Genomic DNA, 22,994 nt, shown 5'->3' with positions numbered 1-22,994 from the left:
ATGACATGTAAATGGATGGGCCAGGCGTTGCTAAGTATTTAATTTGCATTTCTGATTGCACATTAGAGGTTTGGGCCGCTCCTTTCTCTATTCTACACTTTGTGAATATAAAAGAGAATCTCAATGGTCGAAGAAGGAAAAGTTACTTACTTGTCATCCGCGTGGGTACTTAACTCTAAATTCTACATTTCAAACCTAGATACTATTGTTTTTTCTGGTCTTCCCTGTACTCATGATGGGATAGTGCAGTTCTTAAAAGGACAGTGTTTTTTATGGCTTGGCTACAGCACAATTTCCTGCTTTATTTTATTCTAACTGTTATTTAGCAATAGGGTTCTCAATCTAATGTAATGTGTTTATATGTTGGCTGATTGGTGTAGGACTTGGCCCTTTTTGGCTAAAGTCCTTAAACTTTTTGCTCTCCCCCTAGACCTTTTTCTGACATAGTGTTGCCAACTTAGATGCTTTGGACACTTTGCCACTGCTAAACAGTGTCAAGGTGTAAGTTTTCCCTGTACAAAGTAATGGTAATTGGTTGTCCATGATTGGTATGTTTGCCTTGCTAGTACAGTCCCTAGTAAAGTGCACTATGTGCCAGGGCTGGTAATGCAAATGCTACTAGTGGGCCTGCAGCAATATTTGTGCCACCCACACAAGTAGCCTTAAAAGGGAACTCAGGCCTGTCATTGCAGGGCCTGTGTGCAGTTTGTGAAACTGCCATGTTGTTCTGTCAAGTGCACTCACTTGCCAGACCTTACCCTTCCCTTTCTGTGCACCTAAGACACCCCTAAGGTAGGTCTAGGGTCACCCCTGGACAGGGTGTAGTGCATGTGAAAGGTAGGACAAGTACTAAGGTGTGTGTCATGTCCTGATAGTGAATTCATCTCCATTTCGTTTTTCACTGTTGAAAGGCCATCTTGCACATAGGACAGAATGGGAGGGCTGTGTAATATGTTTTCCAGCCTGTCCTCCCAACGGCTTAAGATGGAAAGGTGAAGTTTAGTATGCCTGAACTCGCAATGTAAAAACACATCTTTTTATGTAGGTGGTTTTTTCATTGTGCGTTCAGAAGCCACTCTTTTGAAAGTGGCTGCATTTTTGTGCTCTGACATTTCTGTGTGTCTCTGCCTGGCTGTGGATTGACTGTCTGGATTTGAAAGCGATAGGATCTGGGGAATGTCTTGACCCAGGGGAGGAGGTGAGACTTCAACAGGCTGACCTATATCTAGAGCGTAGGGGGAGGAGAAGCCCCTAGAGGTGAAGAGGCCCGGGCTGCTGCTATAAAACAATTGTCCCATCTCCTGCTGAGTGATTGAGAATCCAGACCCCCACTAATCAAAGGAAGAGAGGTGTCACTGGCAGGGTGGCACCCATAACGGTTTAAGCAGGGGTCAGTGCCCCCTGAAGCACAAAGACTTCAAAGCCATTGAGGGGTATAACCAATAGAACGGAAGCCCCTGAACTTTGGAGAATGGCTTGATCAAGTGTGAACAAGACTGGAGCTACTTCGTGGTCAAGAGGACCTTTGCCAAGGAAGAAACAGCTGAAGAGACTGATGGATAGGACTGCTCTTGCTGTGTGATCTGGGGCTGGCCTGCAGTTTGCTGTTTCAACCAAGCAATGGCTAAAGGGATTTTGCTGTGTATTATGTCCCCCTGCTTGAAGGACTTGGCGGTGTGCTGTGTCCTGAAGTAACAATCCCCATGGGCCTGAGGTGAGCTGGCTCCCTGTTTGGAAACACAGGAACACAAACGTTTCCAAAGAAGACTCTCAGAGATGCTGTTTGCATGTGCTCTATCTAGCCTGAGATCTTCGTAAGGCGTGCCCTGTGATCGTGGCAACTGGAGTCCTAGTGTGTCTCAGAGACGTTGTGTGCGTGTGCCCTGTCTAGCCTGAGTCCCTCGAAGGAGTCACCTTGTTATCATGTATCCAAGTGAGTCTCAACACCATTGTTTGCGGGTGTGTTGGGCACCGCGAGAATTTCGTGAGGATTGGCCTTGTCATCGTGTGCACAGGAATTCAAGTGAGTCTCAACGCCATTGTGTGTGGGTGCATTGTGCACCGTTAGTCTTTCATAAGGATTTGCCGTGTTATCGTGTGCACCAGAGTAAAGTGAGTCTCAGCGACGCTGTGCGTGTGATTTTCGTGCAACCGAAGACTCGTGTGTGGAGTGCCCACTGTTCGTGCACTCGGAGGGAAGGAAGATTCAGTGATGCTGTGTGCGTGTGCTTTGTGGCAGCCTGAGATCTTCGTGAAGTGGAGCGGCCCGGACTGGCAGTCCCGGAGGAGCTGAGTTGCCGGCCCGAGCCGCCGTTGCCATTCCGCAAAGCTGCTTGGAGGCCCAGCCACTGGACGAGGAGAGGAGAGTGGGTTCACGGCCCCCAGGTAAAGTGTGTCGACTCCTGGGGCGGGGCGCGGGCTCGGAGAGAGACAGCCTCTCTCTCGTGTTGGCAGCGCGCGCCTCTGCTTTGGCTCGTATTGCGACCCGTATTGCCAAAGGGAGTGGTGGTACCGGGGCCAGAGTGCGAAGCTGCACTTTGGAATAACATTGTACTGTGTTGGGGGCAACTGTGAGAAGCTGACTAAAGGTCAGAAGAGGAGGCGGAGAGACCGCCTAAGGCCCGGTGATCGGGGCCTGAGTGTACTACGTAGTATTCTATTTCTGAGAGCAGAGTACTTGACTGACGTATTACACATTGCAACATTTCTGTATAACGAACTACATGATTGTCGTAGGACGCATTGCCTTGTTCCTGCATAACGAACTACCTGATTAGCATATTGCGCATTGCTTTATTCCTGCATAACGAATTACCTGATTAAGTGTATACGTATTGCCTCATTATTGCAGAATAACGTATCTGGTGGTTGGATTACGCATTGCATTGTTTTACCTTGCAAAGTGCCTGACTGTTACGTTATGCATTGCATTCTTTTCATTGCAAAGTGTCTGATTGCTACGTTGCGCATTGCAGTATTTTTACATTGCAAAAGTACCTGATTCTAGCATTACGAACTGTATGACATGTGATTAGGAGTAGAGGAGAATGTTTAGAAGTGCTCATTGACATCGCCAGAACTTACTAGGGCTGGCTGGCCTAACAACCGAGTAGGAGAAATATTACACAACCTCATATGTTGGTTTTAAATGGTGTGGTCTTATCGTATATCTTTTTTAGATAAAGTGTATACTCGTTTTTACGAAACTCGTGTGGAGTCTATTTGTGGTGTCATCAGTGGATTACTGTGAGCGTGGTTGCGAATACTTTACACATTTGCCTTGAAAATAAGCCTGGCTGCTCGTGCCAAGCTACCAAGGGGGTGAGCGGGGCTATCTAAAAAGGTGACCTTTCTGTCCCTGACGTTGGAACGCGCGTCCCTACTTGGCCTAAGGTACCTACCTCAGCCAACCAGAGATCCCAGGTCTAACAATTGGTTTAAAAAAAGAGTGAAATGTAGGAAATGTTGTTCAATTGGGTATATTCTCTAGTTATTTTATTTTTTGTAAAATATTATTATTTTGTTAAAGAAAGTTTTCCGGCATCCTGCACTGAAATATTCTATCTGTTATGAACACAAGAGAGAATCCTAGTTGTAGTAGATTTGCACCTCCATTACATCTCCCACCACAACTTTCAGTAAGATTATGTTCCCCTCACCATTACACTGACTTAAGCACTACTTCACTCTGACTATATTACTCCATTCCAATTGGCTAGGAATGGTGCTAGAATAGTAAATCTACCCATGATAATGAATGATCAGTCAAGCAGTCTCGGCTGAGGTATCGACAGGCATCAATTCTGGATCCTTATAGTAAACTAGGGATTATTAGCAGACAAGCATGGTTTATTGTACGCGAGACAAACATAAATGGCAATATGTAAAAAATGCATATATTGTGGTTATTAAAAGATTGCATATGCCAACATATGCTTTATAAAGCCACTCACATTCCTACAGAATAATTATTTTAAAATGTACTCAATTTACCTGAACAAAGTAAAGTTTCTCAGCCAGGAAACTTCTCACACCAAGGATTTTGTAGCCCACCAACTCAGGATTCTCATCCGGCTCATAAATGAGACTTTCAATGTTCTCAAACATCTTCATCAAGTATTCCATCAGACGGCTGGGATCATAAGCTGTAATTGAATGAATAGTGATGGGCTCATAGACTTGACAATGAATATTTATTATTACAAATTACAAATTCAGCATATGAGTTAGATGAACAAGGGCACAAGGTGCAATGATTGGTCAAACATGTTCACAGTAAATTATTGAAGTGATTCTGACATAAGGGGAAGAATGACTCGTGTCAAAGAGAATTTTCCCATTAATAAAATACATGGCCCAGCAGTCGAGGGAAGTGTTACTTTTACATTGCACAAAATGTCATATTCGTACATAGGCCACATAAGCCACATCTTCTAAGACCCCTGATTAAGAGTTTAGCGGACCAGATATTCCTTGGGGAATTCAGGCATTCAAGCATGAGTGGGCCTTTCTCTTCCTGCACCGAAATCTACTGGGTGCACAAAGAGTTATTTTAATGTCCCCCCCCCCTCCCAAAAAATCAAGGCAATAAAATCATCTTGGAAAAGGACTACTTTGCAACCCGGACCCATTCCCTGGTCCCTGACCGACCATCAAACAAGGGTTGAGGGAGCATGTAATGCACCCCCCTCTCAACCAATATTCTATCCTTCTCTCCCCCACCTGCTACCCTCTGCCACCACCTTACTGCCACTCCCCACAAACATTTACTATCTGCTCGAAGCATACCCCCACATGAAAGGCAATTTTGTGCTAAATTCCAGCTGGTAATTTGGGCTCCTCACAGTAATTCCCCATTCCATGAGGTTTAACTCATAATAGGAGTAAATGTGTGCAGTGATACCGGTCAAAACGTTCATTTTAGCCATCTGGATTCTTGGCGAGAACATACTTACTCCCAACTCGTAATTGGACCCATAATATGTTTCAATGAAATTTCCCCAGTGACAGGAAAATAGAAATGCAGATATTTGCCTGAGAAGAACATTGTCCAGACTGAAACTTCCATGGAATGAGAAACACACGTGAGCTACCTTAAACAAAGGGGGCATTATCTTCAGCAAAAATTCAAAGTTGGCCAATGACAAGGTGATCAACAGTAAGGCCCAGATAGTACGGTTTCCCACGTGCAGTGGGATTACACTGTGTTGAAGCAGGAGCTTACCAAAAGAACTACATGGGTAGCAGGTCAACTATCAGACTACCCTATTCTTTTTGCACAAGTAACTAGAATTTATACAGGGAAAATGTTGTATCTACATTTGTAAATGACAGATACAAACTCACAGATTCAAGAACTGCTGGTTTTTTGTGGGCACAGGTGATATTCTCCTCTGTGGAACATTCCCACTCCACCATTGAAAATTCACCCTGGGCTTGGTTTTCTACATGTATGAGAGTGGGTGGATGGTGAGAACGCATGTGTTCCAGACACAGGAACCACTATATCAAAGAGACTCCCTTAAACTCAGAGAACACATTAAAAGCACGTAAGTCCAAAATTGACATTGATAGTAAGTAATGTGTGTGTGTGGGAAGGGTGGGGATTTTTGTGCAAGTCTGTTAATTCGCAGCTAAAAAATAAATCATGAAAACAAGGATGAACTGCATGGGGTAAGATGTAGAAGAGGAAGAGGTACCATTTGAACACATAGTAATATATGATGAATTCAGTCTCTAAATTAGTTTTAAAAAGAATGAAGATCTATAGATCAGGTGTGACAGAACCACTTTCAGAGGGCCATGGGGCAAGCAGGAGCTACTAGGCCTGACTATGGTGGTAGAGGCCTGGTGAGTATAATGTACTGGGGCCAGGCCAGCTATGGGCTCTGAGCAACTGGGCCAAGTACCCGTTCAGCACTTGACGTTCCGCGATAGAACGTGTCTAGCAGTCCAAGGCTTCCCGGGGATGAGGAAGGTGTATGGAGAGTACATACTCACAACTCAAAATACTCTCATCAGCCTCAATACATGATTGTCCAGTCAAATACATGTTTTGTGTAAAATGAGTATTTATCTACTGAGTATCTGCTAGTGGGCTGCAGCACTGATTGTGCCACCCACATAAGCAGCCTGTAAATGTAACTCTGACCTGCCATTGCATAGCCTGTGTGCAGTCTAGTACTGCCATGTCGACTTGGCAAGTGTACCCAATTGCCAGGCCCTAACCTTCCCTTTTCTTACAAGTTAATCACCCCTAAGGTAAGCCTAAGGTACCCAGGTGGGCAGGGTGCAGTGCATGTGAAAGGTAGGTCATGCCCTGGTGTGTGTGGCATGTCCTGATAGTGAAATACTGCCAATTTCGTTTTTGACTAGTGCAAGACTACCTGTTCCCATGGGATAGAATGGGGAGACTGTTTATAACATCTTATAAACATAACTACCCCTGGGAACCAGGTAGGAAAAATAAATTGCTATGCCTGAACCTCAGGATGTTAAAATGCATCTTTTAGTGAGAGTGATTTTAACACTCTGTGTTTGAAAATACCAATTTTAGAAAGTAGGTATTTTCTTGCTTTGCCATCCAGTATGCCTCTGCCTGGTTTGTGTATTGCATGTCTGGCTTTTGGATTACAGGGGCTGGGGAGGAGCAGTGGCTCCAGAGAGACTGATTGGTCAGGGTTGGGCTGAATAGACCTGGGCTGCTTTTAGAGTAGGGGGAGGAGATTTTCTTTCACCTGAATGGGCCTGGTCTGCCAAGGACAATGCTGTCTCCCCCTCCTGCCAGGAAGCTGCAGCAGAGAGGACAGAACCGTTTTTGACCAAGCACAGGGCTTCTCTGCCACCAGAGAACAAATGATTTTGTAGTATAAATATTGGGGCCCAGATCCCAGAACGTTAGTTCACGTCTGGGAATCAAGAGGAACCTTTGGCAAGGAGAAGAGCTGGAGAAGCTGGGGAGGAATACTGCCCCTGTGCTGTTTGCTGTCTGGGGTTGGCCTGCAGTGGCTGCTTGCTGCCAAGGAAAGGAGATAAGGACTTTGCTGTGTCCCCTGCTTGAGGAAGATCTCCAAGGGCTTGAATTGAACTTCCCTCCTGTTCACATGGTCTCAGGAACATCAAAGACCTCACCAAATGTCTGGGCACCGTCTCTGGGACCGCTGGTTTCAGTTACCTGGAGAAGGAAAGGGTAACCGACTCTGTCATCGAGTCTGTCGCAGGATACTATGTCTGGAAAGCACTGTAGAGAGCACCGCCTCGTTTTGCAATGCAACCCTGGTCTCACCGACTCCGTCAACGGGCCACTGCTTGCACCGCGTCCTGGGGGCATTGCACTCCTTAACGTTTCACTACACGCTGCCCGGACGTCATTGACTCCGTCGCTGCCCGACTCGAACATCGGCCAGCTCCGTCGCCACATCGTGACCAGCCAGCACCGCCTCACCCTGAAACGCAAGCCTTGGTCTCACCGACTCCATCAACGAGACGCTACCTGCACCGAGCTGTGAGGACACAGCACACTGCAACGCTTCCATCTAACATCGCAACCGCGACCGTTGGCCCAGACCGGCTCGTACCATTGTGTCGGCCGCAACAACAAAGGGTACTGTCTCCGAGTCTGTCGACACTTCTGCTAACCCGTATCGAGGCGGTTGGCCGGAATTGTTAGACTCTGTCGTATTCAGTATCGCGATGGCCCCGGACGGAGCTACCGAGTCGGAGGACCAGTACTTTCACGTTTTTCCTGCAATTTAAAGGTTATTTTGCACAATAACTATTTTTAAGAATATTGTATGTTGGATTTTTGTCGTTGTTGGTCTTGTTGGTTTATATAAAGTTTACTTATTTTTCTAAACTGGTTTGGTGTCCATTTGTAGTATTTTTACTGTATGTGTTCACTAATGCTATACACTCTGCCTCTGAGATAAGCCTGTCTGCTCGTGCCTAGCTACCAAGGGGGAGAGCAGGGGTTATTTTAGAAGTGTATCCCCCTTACCCTGACTATGAAGAAGGGTCCCTACTTGGACAAAGGTACCTACCTCTGTCAACTAGAGACCGCCATTTCTAACAAGATTCAATCTCATGGTTCATTCCTGCCTCTAACGAACATATGTTGCATTCGGGAAGCAAAAGTGAATATCTTTAAAGATAGCCACATAGCAAGCTATATTTATGTTACAAAGACCTTTCATCTCCGTAGATAGTGTTGGATAAGTTCTCATACCGATTTGCTTTTAATAAGGTATTTTTGTTAGCTAGGGGTATTTCATTAGTAGTTAATCGGGTTTCTATGTGATCCTTAGAGTTCTGGACTACTTGCTTTGTTTGATTTTATCTTGTTAATGCGTTGCCTTATCGGTCAGTAAATGTCATAGTTAGAAAAGCCTTTTGCTCTTGTGATTGTATTGAACAGCATTCATGTTCCCAAGTCTTGCTTATCGCATCTATCATTACCTATCTATCTAATATTTATCTATAAGTATATGTTGAGAAGGAGTTTAGAAGAACTATATAAAAAAACTTAAACCATAAAATAAACACAAGTAGACATGCATACCAACTGCAAATTTCATAGACTTGTGCCACAAATCCACTGGAGTCAGATTCTGCGAATGCTTGAGATCAGTTACCACGTGGATTAAACAGAAATGCCTCAAATTAAATGGAGGCAAGATCAAGGTTGTCGTGTTAGGCAAGGCCTATCAGATTTGGTCAGGCGAGTGGTGGCCTCACAAACTCGGTCTTCCTCACTTCTCCTAAAAAGTGGCAAAAACATCTTGGAATTCTTTTGGATGATTCCCCCAATATGAAAACTCAGATTGGTGCTGTATGTGGTTCTTGCTTTGGTATCATACGCATGCTGAAGATTTTATTTAGGTGGACCCCCTGCAATGCAGGAAGACCATTATTCAGGTGCTTAGCACCAGCCTTTGGGACTATGGGAATGCACTTTATGTAGCATTAAGGACTCATTGCTGTCGCATCTTCAAATCATCCAGAATTCGGCAGCCAGATTGGTTTGTTTGCTTCCCCTCAAAGACTGCTTCTACGCCTTTACTGATCCTCCTCCACTGACTACCCATTCAAAAGAGAATTATCTTCAAGTTACTCTGCCATGTCCAGAGAGCATTATATGTGGATGGCCCCAATATCTTCGCTCTCAGGATAGTTTTTATCAACCCCGTCTGCTGATCTTGCTTAGGCCACCTCTCATTGAATTCACACAGCTAGGAGTGGTGGTCGTTCTTTTACATTCCTGGCCCCCTGGTACTGGAATACATTTCCATTAACACCAGTTCCTGCAAAAAAGTAGAAATGTTTAGAAAATGACTCAAGGCTTGGCTTTTTAGCCAGACCTTGTGATGGACCATATTTGTGTCCTACTGAACACGTGGGCACCTGCCCCAGAGCATGGATACTCCCTCTGGAGTGATATAGCGAGCTATATAAGAAACTTTAACATAACAGGATTTCATTAGCCGTGGAGCCGCTTGCGGCCCAGGCCCGATCGGGGAGGTGGTTCCGGGGACTCCGGGTACATAACGAACATCATTATATAGCTCTGTATGCGGATGACCTCCTCCTGTTTTTGGAAAATACCCGGGGGGAACTGGTGGGAGCTAAGTGGTTGCTTAGGTGTATGGAGGACTTGGCAGGCCTAAGGGTGAATTGGACCAAATCATGTCTTTTTCCCACCTCCAGAACAGTGGAGGGTCCCCCGACTACGGAGGGGGTACAGTGGGAATATACCTGTATAACATATTTGGGGACTAGAATATATCATGATCGCAGTGATTTGCTGGAGGGCAATATCGGTAGGGCTGTGCGAGGTCTTCGGGGCAGTATGGACTTCTGGCAATCATTGCCGCTTTCTTTGATGGGGAGAGTGGCGCTTCTTAAGATGGTGGCCCCCCCCCAGGTTGTTATATTACTTTTGGACGCTCCCGATCTGGATCCCTGCGTCGACGTTCAAGATGATGACGGGCTTTCTCTGGAATGCTGGCCGCCGTCAGGTGGCTTTGCATACACTGATGAGACCGCGGGGAGAGGGAGGGTTGGCGGTTCCGGATATGGAGTACTATTATTTAGCCGCTCAGCTACAGTGGTTGACTCAGGCGGTGGCTCGAGAGTTCCGAGGAGTAGGAGTCGGCGTGGGTGGGCGAATTTCTGCCTGCCTTCTGGCCAGGATTGTTTTGCAACAACCGCTCCGCATAGGGGATCTCTCAGCCGAAGTGCAGACCTTTCGGTTGTGTTGGAATAGAAGTCAACAAAGGGCCCGGATCCCCTGTCCGTATGCGCCGGAGATCCCAATCTTGATGTGTCAACAGCTACCGCATGGGGGCAACTGGTCGGCGCTGGCGGGGTGGTGTGATGCGGGACTGATGGTAGTGCGGGATTTATACGAAGACGGTGTTTTGCTCCCTTTTGAAGCCATCTCTGAACGTTACGGCCTTCCTCGAGGGGACTATCTGCTTCATGCGGCCTTGGTGTCGGCTGTTCAGCGGTGGTGGAAGGGAGAGCTGTCTGAGCCGCGGACATCCATGGTCTGCCAATATGTTGTGCTGGCGACGGGCACCATTAAAGCGGTCACATGTCTGTATCGCCGAATGACCGATGAGAGGCTGACTCCCCTTGACAGGCTGAAGCAGTGCTGGGTGGAGGAAGTAGAAAGGGACATCCCGGAAAAAATATGGGGGGAATTGCTTGAACGTCCCTGGAAATGCTCCAGGAATGCCCGTTTTTAACAGATCCAATTTTTTATTTTGCACAGAGCCTATCTTACTCCAGTCAAAATCCAGCGCTACTTTCACACGCTTACGGCGTCCTGCCCACGTTGTCGAATGGAGGGAGCTGATTTTCTCCATATGCTGTGGAGCTGTCCTCGGCTTAGGGACTACTGGTGGGAGGTGTGGTCATTGCTCTGCACTATCACAGACAGGGAGATTGAATTTGGAATGAGTCCGTGCTTGTTACACTGGTTCCCTCACACTTCCAAGACTAAAATAACCAGTAAATTTATAGATGTAGGACTGGCACTGGCCAAGCGGGAAATTACTGCTAATTGGAAGGCACAGCGTGGGCCGAGGTTGCAGAAGTGGAGGGCGGAGTTTACCCGGTGGGCAGACTGTGAAATGGTTATTAGATTACAGACGGCCACCTGTGCTCATAGCGACAGAGCATTGGAGGCAGCCCATGCCTGGGGGACATTGGCAGTGCTATTTAAAGCTGCCGACTCTGGTGGGGAGGAGGCCTTGGAGAATGGGGAGGTACAGAGTCAACCCTCTACTGTGTCAGGTTAGTGGGGTACCGAGGGGATTAGACACTGCCTCACTTGGGTTCTCAGTGGTCCTGCGTTAGGGTACATCACAAGGAACTGAGTGTCTGGCCATATACTAAGTCAACAAGTCATACCGGAGGAGTTGGGGGAAGAGGGTGGGGGGAGGGGGGAGGGGATGTATCTAGGGTTAGATGATCGATTTAGGATTAGTCATATTGATTATGCACTGGACCTGTTGCACGAAGGCTCCATTATTCATATGCCTGTAAATGTGGCCTTGCATGTTGATCCGATGGTGGAATTGCTAGAGACTATATTGTAAGGTTTATAGGGGGAGCGATTACTCAGAGAGCCTGTCAACGGGGTTCACTGGGCATGGCTCTACTAGGGCAACTGTCCAATTGGATGTTTTAAGGAAGGGTTGATTACTGATTGTCATGTGTTTGTATGATCTTGAATGTTAATAAACATATTTACAAAAAAATAAATTAAAAAATAACAGGATTTCATTAAATCTAGCTAGCAAGCAAGCAGTGGTTGAATGTCAGGATTCTGAGCCTTCTGGGTGGAGGAGCCAAACGTAGCATCCTTAGAAGAAGTTACAGTGCTTGGCAAACAGTGCCCAGTAAACAATCCACACAGGTATCCGAACTGTGATCAACGAGATCATTAGGAAGAAGAACTTGCTGGTGTGGCCTGAACTGAATTCTCAGCAATGATCCCTCAGTCAGATATTATGTTCCAAACTGAATATATCAGTCCCACTGAAGCCACCTGTGGAGGTTAATGTCACAGAATAAGAGGCCGCCAATTTAAAGTATAGAAGAGAGAGGTTTAGCATGGCACAACATGTGTAAAACAAAGACAGAGAATGTATGCAAGGGTTGAACAAATTATTACTAACTCTAAATGACATTTAAATGAATCCCGATTCCGAAAAATACAGAACTAATCGATTTAATAAACTTTATTCGACAATTAAGTCATGAAAGTATCATACATTTGCCAAACTTCATACACAAGCTAAAACATAGGTTAAGACATAACATATTTCCATAAACACATGATTTTCGGACTTACACCTGTACTAAACAACAATTTAGGTAAACAAGAATAATATCTAGTGAAGCAGTTAGTAAAAAAAAAAAAAACTTCCTAGTTTAATTTAAATTAAACAAATAAATCCGAAATTAAAAGGTAAAAGATACATTATACATGACTTCAAATCAGCGCTACTAAATTGGCACTATTAATATTTGTCTGCCTGGAGCGTATTATCCAGGCCCACTTTATGTACTTTGCCATTGCAATTGCAATTAGTGGGCTTGGGTCAGAACACAAGATTCTTAATGCCTCGACATATCTTCGGGTGCCTAAGAGGCGACAGACAGGTAAAACCCATTTTTTCCGTGGGAGCTCATAAAGGGGACAAAAGAAAACAAAGTGGCTCATAGATTCGATCTTGTCCCTACATTTTGGACATTTGTCCGAGGACCCTTTTGTCCATTTTGATGTAAATGAAGTAATAGGGAGAGTGCCTAACCTAAACTGAAAATAAAGTTTGCGATCAGTTGGTGCTTCTATCAAATCCCAATAACGTTCCTGACTGGGATAAACCTTGATCTCTAGGTATCTAGCTGTTAGCTGGGAAGTACACCCCTTTGCAGCAGATTCATTGGCGATAAATTCCCAGTATCTGGTTTTAACAATTTCCTTTGAGGGGAAAACAGCATTTAGGGGATCGTCCCAAAGGTTGCTCCAACCCAGTCTGTATAGTAACACCTTAATGGACCTCAACCAGTCTATTCTATGAAAGTGATCTTTCTCCATTATTTCTTTTAGGCCCAACGCATAATGCTTTAGCTCCTCAGTTGACCAGATCCTGCGCCAATAAAGCAATGGTCGCAGATTGGCAGAGTCTTGTATGGTTTTCAAACCTAAGTCCCAAAAAAGGGGTAACAAAGGAGTACTTTGCGGTACGCCAACAACTTTCCTTATGAACTCACTCTCCATGGCGATCAATCGCTTTGGGTTACTTCCATATCCCCATAGCTCAGAACCATATAAGGATGAGCTGCGTACCTTCATCGTATAAACCTCAAGGAGTGGGGCTATTGGCTGGGTCTGCGAGGTTTTGAACCTTTTTAGAAGGAAACCTGTCTGCTGTTTAAACTTCAGAATAGAGGAGTCTATTTGGCTTTTCCAGTACATATTCTTCTGCAATGTTACTCCCAAATAGGTAAAGGCGTCCACCTGTTCCAGGGGGGAGCCGTTCATTACAATTACGCCACTAAAGGGTTTGTACGATTTACACGGGTTCGGGCCATTTAAAACCATAAACTTGGTCTTGGAGACATTAATCTCCAAACCACGTAGCAAGCAGAATTCTTCAAAGCGCCGGAGGGTCAGCTGTAGGCCACTCGGGGTTTTCGAAATCAGCAGAGTGTCGTCCGCGAACATAAGGACAGGAATGCGGGTACCGGCCATTGCTGGAGCATCTGAGGGGACCCGGGAGAGGAACTCGGCCACCCCGTTCACGAAGAGTGAGAACAAGGTCGGTGCCAAGACACAGCCTTGCCGCACTCCTCGCTCCACGGGGAAAGACTCCGTAACCTCGCCCTGCCTTCCCCACCGGACCCGAGCAAAATTGCCCTCATGTAGGCGGACGACTAATGCCAACAACTCCGGAGCCATCCCCAAACCCTCCAGCACTTGCCACAGCTTGCCACGTGGGACCAAGTCGAAGGCCGCCCGCAGGTCGACGAACACGGCATACAAAACCCCTTTTTCCAGGACCACTGTCCTCCAATAGAGGACAATAAACCTAAATACCTGGTCTATAGTGCTGGTTTTAGGGCGAAACCCCGCCTGCAATGGACTCAGCACATTACTTGATTCCATCCAGGTCTGGATTTTGCCCAAGACCAGCCTGCCCAAAATCTTTTGTAAAGCATCTATCAGGCTAATGGGTCTATAGTTGCAAGCCAACGATTTATCCCCTTTTTTATATATTGGGACGATTTCCGCACCTTTCCAAGAGTACGGGATCGGCATTCCCTGTGCAATAGCATTTGCTAGGTGCATAATATATAATAACCACCTCTCTCTTTTGTACAAAAAAACGTCGGCCGGGATACAGTCCATGCCGGGAGCACGACCCGGAGTCACCTTGTCGAGCGCAATGTCAACATCCCCGACACTAAACACAGGAGTATCATAAAAAGGCCTTACCTGAGAAGACTCGCTAGCTTCCACAGGGCCTATCGAATATTGAGACTTAAAAAAATCTACCCAAGAACTCTGTGGTACATGATTTTGAGGGCTGTCAACTATTTCGCCCTTTTTCCATTTAAAAATGTTCCAGAATTTTTTCTGGTCTTTATGAGCACATGCTGCTTTTAAGTCTTGCCACTCACTTTCGTTCCACTCCTTTTTTGCTTTCCATAGGGCTTTCTTATGAATATTACGAGCAAATTTAATCTTGCTCGGATCTTTTGATGTTAAAGCAAGTCCCAGCTCGGTGCGAGCATGTTTACAGGAGGCGTTATACCAACCCTCCTGCTTACTTCTTTGGGCTTTCAGCACTACGGGGGGTTTGCAAAAACAAGATTTTAGTTTTCCAACTAACTTCCCATGGATTTCCTCAAATGTTACTGGGAGTTGTCCTAAATTACCTACTGCCGTAATTGACGACAGTGCCTCTTCAACGTGGGACTCTATACTATCCAACAGGTCTGGGTGTTCTGCTACGTGGCGCCATTTAAGGTGGCGTTCGTTATTTGATAGAACTACCGCTGGACCATACTTATCGGGTATTTGATCTTTGCTAGCTCCCATTCTCAAATCAAACGCAGCTATTAGGGGATTATGATCGCTTTCAATCCGTGTCTCAACCACCATATCCACTAACATATGCCACATCCTCAAATGGACTAAGAGGTAATCTATATTGCTTGCCCTTGTGCCATTGCTATACGTTTTATTACACATCCTATCTGATTTGGTTCTGCCATTGGCTGCCCTCAGCTGGTTACCCAGGCAGAACCCTTTCAGGTACAGGGCCGCCTCAGTCCATTTGCTGACAGTCTTCGCCTCAAGCTGTGGGACACCCCATTTTGCATCCTCTTCCTCTGTCAGGAGCATGTCTTGAGACCCAAGTGGCTCGAAGGTCGTGTTAAAGTCTCCAGCGATAAGTGGGAGCACATCAAAGGGGCTAGATTCTACAATGATGTTTAATGCAGATATCACCTCAGATTTTTTCCCACCTGGTAAGCCCCTTGCATATACATTGAAAATGTCAATTTTAAGGTTTTGCGGACTGGTCAGCCTAATTCCCAATATATCGGGGTTCTGTGTTTGGATAATTTGAAATTTACATTCCAAATTCTTTTTAACCCACATGATCAGGCCTCCTGATGCCCGTCCCCTGGGCATTTTCACTGCCGGAGCAAAATAGTTCAAATATCCCAGCATGAACACCGGATCCACTGACCATGTCTCTTGAAAAAGACAGATGTCATGCTTACTGATAAAATCCACCCAAAGGGGAGATGCAAGCTTAGAGTTTATACCCGCCACGTTCCAAGATAAAAACAATACGTGGCTTGCAGAATTAGATCCCCCTTCCATACTCCCTGTGATTGGTATAGGAGAAGGGACTATATCTTGACCAAGACAAGGCCTGGAGTTAATGCCTAAGATTTCCTTCTGACATTCAACATGCATGCCTTGTACACTAGTCCCAATCATGTTTACTTGTACAAGGGATGTATTAACATCACTACCATCAGGCGGATCGCTATCACACGTACCCTCATCTGGCATTAAGAGCACATTTGTTTTGCCACATGTGCCTGATGATAGTAAGGATACACATGGTATGGCAACGTTAGAGTGTATACTACCACTAAACAGTCAGTCACAGTCCGCTAACCCAGAGAGTACATCGAATCTATTAATCGATCTTATATCCTCAAAAAAGGTTCCGTTAGTCAAGGGGCCCCTGCATGTATTCCCACCTGTAAACTGTGGCTTGGATACATAAAAGTAAGACAGTGGCATTGTGCTTATCACAGAGGAAGAAGCGGAAGCGTTTTGGGGCCAGGAACAAATGTATTCCACACACCGCCTATCCCTAAAATTAACAACCACACAATCCCCCTTAGATGATTTTGTATTTCTGCCCACCCAGTTTACACGCCTTACATATAAGATCTCAGCACTCATCTGGGCCGGCAGTGGTCGTTTGGCATTAAGCCAATGAGTGCATTTGTTCTTCAAATCCCAATAGGATTCCCTTGCCCCCTTCGCCAGGCTGGGAACCCCAGTTAAAATCACCACATAGGGGGCAGCTTCAGGGGGTAGATGTAAATCAATTAGGCCTGAAGAGGCCTGTACTCCGGACTGAATGGTTGGAAACTGCCTGCCAGTTACTTCTCTACTATCCCTAGGGCTGGCTGATATCGGGTGTGGGGAGAGATGTTCGTCTGCTATCCTAATGTCCACTGCTGGGGTCTGGTCAGGCTCATGGGGGATAGGCCGATTATCTAGTGTGGAGTTAGTCAAATTACTGACTGTAGATTTGGTCACAATCCGTTGGCCTGTTATACCAGAATGCTGTTTTGACGAGCTCTGGTGTTGTTTGCCACCCCGAGAATTCCCCGATGCGAGTGAGAGTTCCATACACACAAGTCTACTCTCTATAGAGCCTAATCTTTCGTAGATGGGATCACATAATTTCTTAAAAATACTTTCAATTTTAGCCCAAAAAGGTACAGTATCAGTTACTTCCACATCCGCCATCCCCAACAATGGTGATGGATGTGACCTTACATCAGTTGTTTGGGGTTTGGGGTGTGAGGCAAAAGCCTTCGGTGGAGCTGGGGCTAGGGATTGACCAGCCTTGGTATTAATGATCTTCCCAGCGGCTTTCTTTTGGTTACCCCTACAGTTTTTTTTCAGGGTGGTGGCTGGTTGTTGCTTGCCGGAAGCCGCATTTAGGTTGCTGGTTGAGCGAGTTTTTACACCTAGCAAAGGTTCTGAAATGGAGACCCCATTACCCATATTAGCATTATCAACATTATCGTCCGGTATTTCAATGAAAGACGTAAGGCATATCATTGGCTCGTTGGTTTGTTCTTCCAACACGGGCGATACTGGGCTCGAAGAATCCAACCTTACGGGCTGACCACAGGGAGGTGATTTTGAATTGACCATACTCCCCAAAGAAGACCTCTTGTCGCAGAGAATGTCTAATGAAAGTCTTTTCTCCGTTAGTTCGATGTCCTTAGCAAGGACTGTCTGCACTCTCACCAAGAAATTGTCCAATGTTCCCATTAGGGCACCCCCAGTCGATTGCAAGATCGGACCATCCCTTTTCTGCGTTTTATCCATTTTTGTCATCCGGTCACCACGTTTTAAAACAAAGTCTCTCTGAGTTACAAAGGAGCTGTAATAGGCTTGCACTTACCAGGCTCCCAGAGTTACAAGCAGCAGGTGTTAGAGAGGGGTCCCGTTCCGGTCTCTGGCGTTCTCGGACGGGCTCAGACGGGCCCGCCCTTGGCCCGGGCTTCGCCCGCGCGCGTCCCGCGAAGCGGGGGCCGTGAGGAGTGTTATAGCGTCAGGGCGGGAGGGCGGGAGTACGGGAAGAGGACACAGCTGTGTTCAGGCACGGGGCTGCTGGTCCTCGCAGTCCCGCTTTACACTCACTTCCTCAGGTGACAGCCTCCAGCAAGGATTTCAGGCGACTCCTCCGCTGCTCTGCCTTAGATAGACCCCTCCGTTTAAAAGCTCATCATTAAAATCAATGTCCAACTCCTTCCACGAACGGCTCCCGCGAAGCGGGGGCCGTGAGGAGTGTTATAGCGTCAGGGCGGGAGGGCGGGAGTACGGGAAGAGGACACAGCTGTGTTCAGGCACGGGGCTGCTGGTCCTCGCAGTCCCGCTTTACACTCACTTCCTCAGGTGACAGCCTCCAGCAAGGATTTCAGGCGACTCCTCCGCTGCTCTGCCTTAGATAGACCCCTCCGTTTAAAAGCTCATCATTAAAATCAATGTCCAACTCCTTCCACGAACGGCACCCCGACCTTACAGAACTAATCTAATATTGAAGTAAGTTGTGATGAACAAACAGAAAAATGTGTATACTTTACCAAAGCAGACAATATTCAGAGTATCCTCTATGGACAGGAAATAAAACCTGGGGAAGGCCAGCCGTCGCTGTTCCAAGTTGAGCCGCACTGCATGCTGGCACCGTTCTAGCTTGTGGTTCATCTGCTCCAGTGAGCTCTGCAGACCTGGAACACATTGGGACATTCGTACATTAGAGGGCGGCCATTTTGGTTCTGACACAGCTGGAGTTTTCAGCACCACCAAATACAATCTGGATTAGGGATATGAGGCAATCGGCTGGGGACAGAATCGTATTTCAAAATTTAGATAGTGCTTCATACCTCTGACGAGGCACTCATGTGCCACTTCCTTCTTGGTTACAATAACCCTTTCTCTCCCCCTACAAATTAGCAAGTGTCTTTAAAAGCATGTACCTTTTGTGTAGCTTCAGATCTGAGCTGGTACTACTCACGGCCCTGAGTCCTAAAGATCAGAACTGACAAACTGCTCAGCAACCATGCCAGCATTCAGTTAGCGTAGTTAGTACATTTGCTCTGTGACTTATATATTAGTAAAATTATTCAGTATGCCCTCATTTTGAGTCTCACGCATTTTTCGGTTGAGTTTGTGCACTGGGTAATTACAAATACAGCGTGTGTGTTAGTTTCTGGTTGCCCAGTTTGCCCATCATTCTGAGTTTTGAAACTTGGAATGGGGCATTATTTACTATTGCAAAAGTTCCCCCCAATTCAACATGACCAAATTTTAAGGCAGTTTGCCCTCATAATCTGCAGTAAAATCTGGTGAAAGTCATGCTGGTGCAATTAGAGCCCAACTCAGAATCCTGTTTCATTAAACATCTCCAGTCTGTAATGAGTAAAACAATTGTGCTGCTTCTATGAGCTTCCATAAAAAACTGCGGACTGGTCAAAATCCAAGTCCAACAAACACACAACCCATGCAATTAATTTCCTTGACAACACCATCGCAGAAATGATTGCAAGCAGCTCACTTTCTTCCTGTGCTGCAGCTAGTCCTGGGCAAATCTCTTGTTCAATGATGTGCAGAGACCACAAATTCTAAGAACAGCTCAGACTGGTTATCCAATCTTGGAAAGGGCACGAATCTCAATGGAAGATTGAACAAAATATGAGAAATGTCCTCAACCTGGTTTCACTGGTGGGAGCTAGGCATTCTGGATATCTCAGTGTCTTTCCATATGTCAGCCATAAGCCACCCCTTTCTTTAGTCATTGTTGGGAAGTTAGCTTGGCATATTAAGCTGAGTGCTATCTGTGTGTGCAGTGGAGGTTCCCACCCCAGTTACAAAGCAAAGAGGGTTAATACATCTGTCACATAGAATGATTTGTAAACTGCAGGTATCAACTTTGAACCTCTGTAAAATAGGTTAGTTAATGGATTTGCTCTGGGGAACTTTAAATTAACTAATATGTAACATGGTCAAACACATAGATCTGCTAACTCAGTCTTCCATCTCTATGACATAAATAACATGAGTGAGTGTCATTGCATAGGGTATTAATATAACAACATTTTTCACAAGTTCAGAGTCACAGAATATATTCCTAAAGTTCTGTCTAGCCCACAGCATGTCCACTTTTTGGGTACTGATGCCTAGGTGTGTACAGAATCATCTGTCTCCTAGGAGCAAAAGTATGGGATGGGGTCTGAGTCTCCTCTCTGGATTCTTTCTCTGTTCAGAGGGCAAGAATACCAGCCTAGGTACACCACACGCTTAAAATGCCTGAACAGGTGTTGGATGGAATGTCCTGCAACTATTTCAAGAATTATGCTTCATGTCACTTAAATGGCTAGAGTATTTGTCAATTATGTAGTATGTTGCAGCTAGCGATTGTGCTAGAGGGAGTGGATTTCCTCGAAACACGTTTCGACTTTGGGAAAAAATGTGTCACCTACTGCATTAATAATGATGTCTTTCTGAATGCACATCACAAGATCATGGTATTACACAAGACTTTCTCTCATCTTTCTATCCCCAACCCATGCCTAGCCGCTGACACACCTACCTATTTTCAAAACGCCTGCTGGAAAACATTCCCTCCCCATTGCTAAACTTTTAAACAAACTTTATGTTTAATTATAGATGTGTTAGACCAGTTTAGTTGTTAGTATTTCCACTGATAGTGACGGCAGCTTTCAGGTCACCGTTTCTGATGTGGCGGCAAAACAGACCTGTCAGTGCTCTGTTATTTTCCGGAGACAGACAGACTTACAAGGAAGGGGGTTGTAGTCATAACATGCAACCACATTTCCTATACAGAAATGCCATGGTGTGTATGACAGATGTGGAGAAAAGCCAGTTGATTTTCACCGTATAAGGCATTTCTAACAGTAATAGCTGTACCAAGAAAATTGCCAATGGAAAAGCCGACTGCAGCCCTGCCTTAAAACAAACTGTTAAACCCGGCCCTAAATGAGGCGGGGAATGTGACAGGTAGGTGGTTGGGACAACCACCAGTTTTTGATGGACGGCTGGTTACCGTTTACATTTAAGTGACCTCCCTAGAGCCTTCAGGAGCATTTGCCATGATCTAGTCGCCATATTAGGCCAACCCGTGATTGCATACAACTAGACAGAAGATGAGATTTTATCCCAATCAAAGTTTTGCATTTTCACTTAGAGACTTTTTCAGATTAAGAATTAACCCAGTGGTATCAACCTGGGGATTGTGTCCGAGCAAATTTCAGGGCTACGATACACTGCATGTGACTGTGCAATAGCCCTCCATGAAGTCTGCACACCATGGTATGACATAACTTACAGATCTTGCGCTGTTTCTTCTGAACTGAATCTACTGATCTCCATTTTGTTGATAGAATGGAGTGAAGCACAACCAAGACAGGTTTCCAAAGTATCATCAATAGTACACCAGTTAACTGGGAATTCTTCCTACAGTTTAGTTATTTCATTTGGCTGAGACCTTCTCAGCTTTCTAGAACTCCAGGATCTAGGAGGCAAGTTCCCCAGCAGGTATGCAGCCCCAGTCCAGGTAGACAGAGAGGCAAGCTGGAAGGTTTGGAAATCTCTCCTGGTGTTTCCTTTAGCAGGAAATTCTTCTCAGCAGCAGGTTGGAAGGTTTACCTCTCTTCCCAGTTTCACTCTTGTTCTGAATGCCACATTTTCTCTGCAGTTAGTAAAACGTGCATGCATTGACGTGTTCCCCTAAACCAACCTATACCTAATTCTCACATTGTGCACCAGCACCTTCCAAACAGTATGAAGCACTTCTGTTTTGGGTGCTTCACTTATGGCAGAAGAAAACACCCAAAGTCCCCAGCAGATAAAATTCAAAATGATGAACATGCTCCTTTTGTTAATCAAGGCAGCCATTTGAATATGTCAAATGGATAGCAGGCCTCTCCCACCTATCTGGTGGAGCTGGCAAGGCCAGGCCAGCTCCTCCCCCTGAGGGCCCCGTCCACATGCTGTGTGACACTTCTCACGCTGGGGATGCCTGGTTTCACCTTGGAGATACCCTGGAGGGACCATCTCACAGGGATAGCCAGGACGGGTTCCCCAGCGGTCTACAGCGCCAGGACGCCTCAGGGCAGCAGTGCGCTTTACAAGACACATACATTTACATTTACATTTACATTGAGTAGGCCAGATGATGTTGGAATTCCTCTGCAGATAAAAGGGGCTGCCTTGATTAACAAAATTGCATGTTTAGGTTTTAAGAAGAGCTTTCCCTTGCTGCAGAGGCCATTCACAATTTTGGTACCTTTGCCAAGAGGGATGTCCATGAGAAATTTCCAATACATAACACGATTTGGACTTTGATAGTTTAATTCTACGGAGTAGCATGACAGGAAGGCACTTTAATTATGGCAATAGTCGAAAAAGCATAGATTTGAGTCTTAAAATTTCCGTACGAAAAACGTATTTTCCACTGCAATGGAGTGAATTGTTCATTCACCTAAAGCTCATTGACGACGCAATTAATGATGAAAAGCAAAACCAAGATTTAAAGACAATCGAAAACTAAATAAACTGCGGGAGCCTTTACAGCTTCTCAGGTAGATTGTACCTGTGATTTTCTTAATATTTCTTTAATATGGTGGAAGGACTAGTCTCTGAAGCCTTCCAGGCAAGCACTGCTGTAAACACTAAGAGTATGCCAGAAGAGGCGGAGCAGGACTCATTAGTATGACCGGCTGTGAGCTCAAAGCAGGACAAACTAATGAGGTTCTTCTTTTTATGCAAGATCGTGTCAATCACCGTCTTGCAGGGTCATCGGCAGAAATGCTCATAGTTCAGACGATCTGAAAAGAGATCTCAAAGCCTGTTCACCCAGGCTTACCTCTTCTCATGCAGTTTTGCAGGATATTAGGATTCTCCTCTGCAGCTTTCATCAAGCAGCTGAAATTGTGGTGGACGTCAGCAAAAAGGACAGCTTCCTTCGGCATTGCCATTCGCACACCTAAGGTGGAAAAGACCTAAATAAAGAGATGCACACAGTTTAATAAAATGAACCATCCACCACAATAATTAAATTTCATTTCAAGAATTGTTGTTGTTTTTTTAGAGCATGTCCTAATGTAAAATGAAACAAATCATGTTATAA

At 45.5% G+C, this 22,994-nt stretch overlaps 1 protein-coding gene across 1 annotated transcript in view; it reads right to left on the bottom strand.

The window, feature by feature from the left end:
* Positions 1-22,994, bottom strand: part of LOC146859134 (uncharacterized) — a 2,052,335-nt gene that overhangs the window by 1,661,833 nt on the left and 367,508 nt on the right. The window contains exons 33-35 of the mRNA XM_085649806.1: positions 22,731-22,866; positions 18,430-18,573; positions 3,994-4,145 (exon numbers count right to left, since the gene is read on the bottom strand). Of these exons, the coding sequence (XP_085505932.1) occupies positions 3,994-4,145; positions 18,430-18,573; positions 22,731-22,866 (432 nt within the window). The remainder of the gene's footprint in view (positions 1-3,993; positions 4,146-18,429; positions 18,574-22,730; positions 22,867-22,994) is intronic.

Source organism: Triturus cristatus, chromosome 3_2 (assembly GCF_964204655.1).
Source record: "Triturus cristatus chromosome 3_2, aTriCri1.1, whole genome shotgun sequence".
In the NCBI taxonomy this organism is placed as follows: Eukaryota; Metazoa; Chordata; class Amphibia; order Caudata; family Salamandridae; genus Triturus; species Triturus cristatus.
This window is presented reverse-complemented; position numbering and strand designations above follow the sequence as displayed.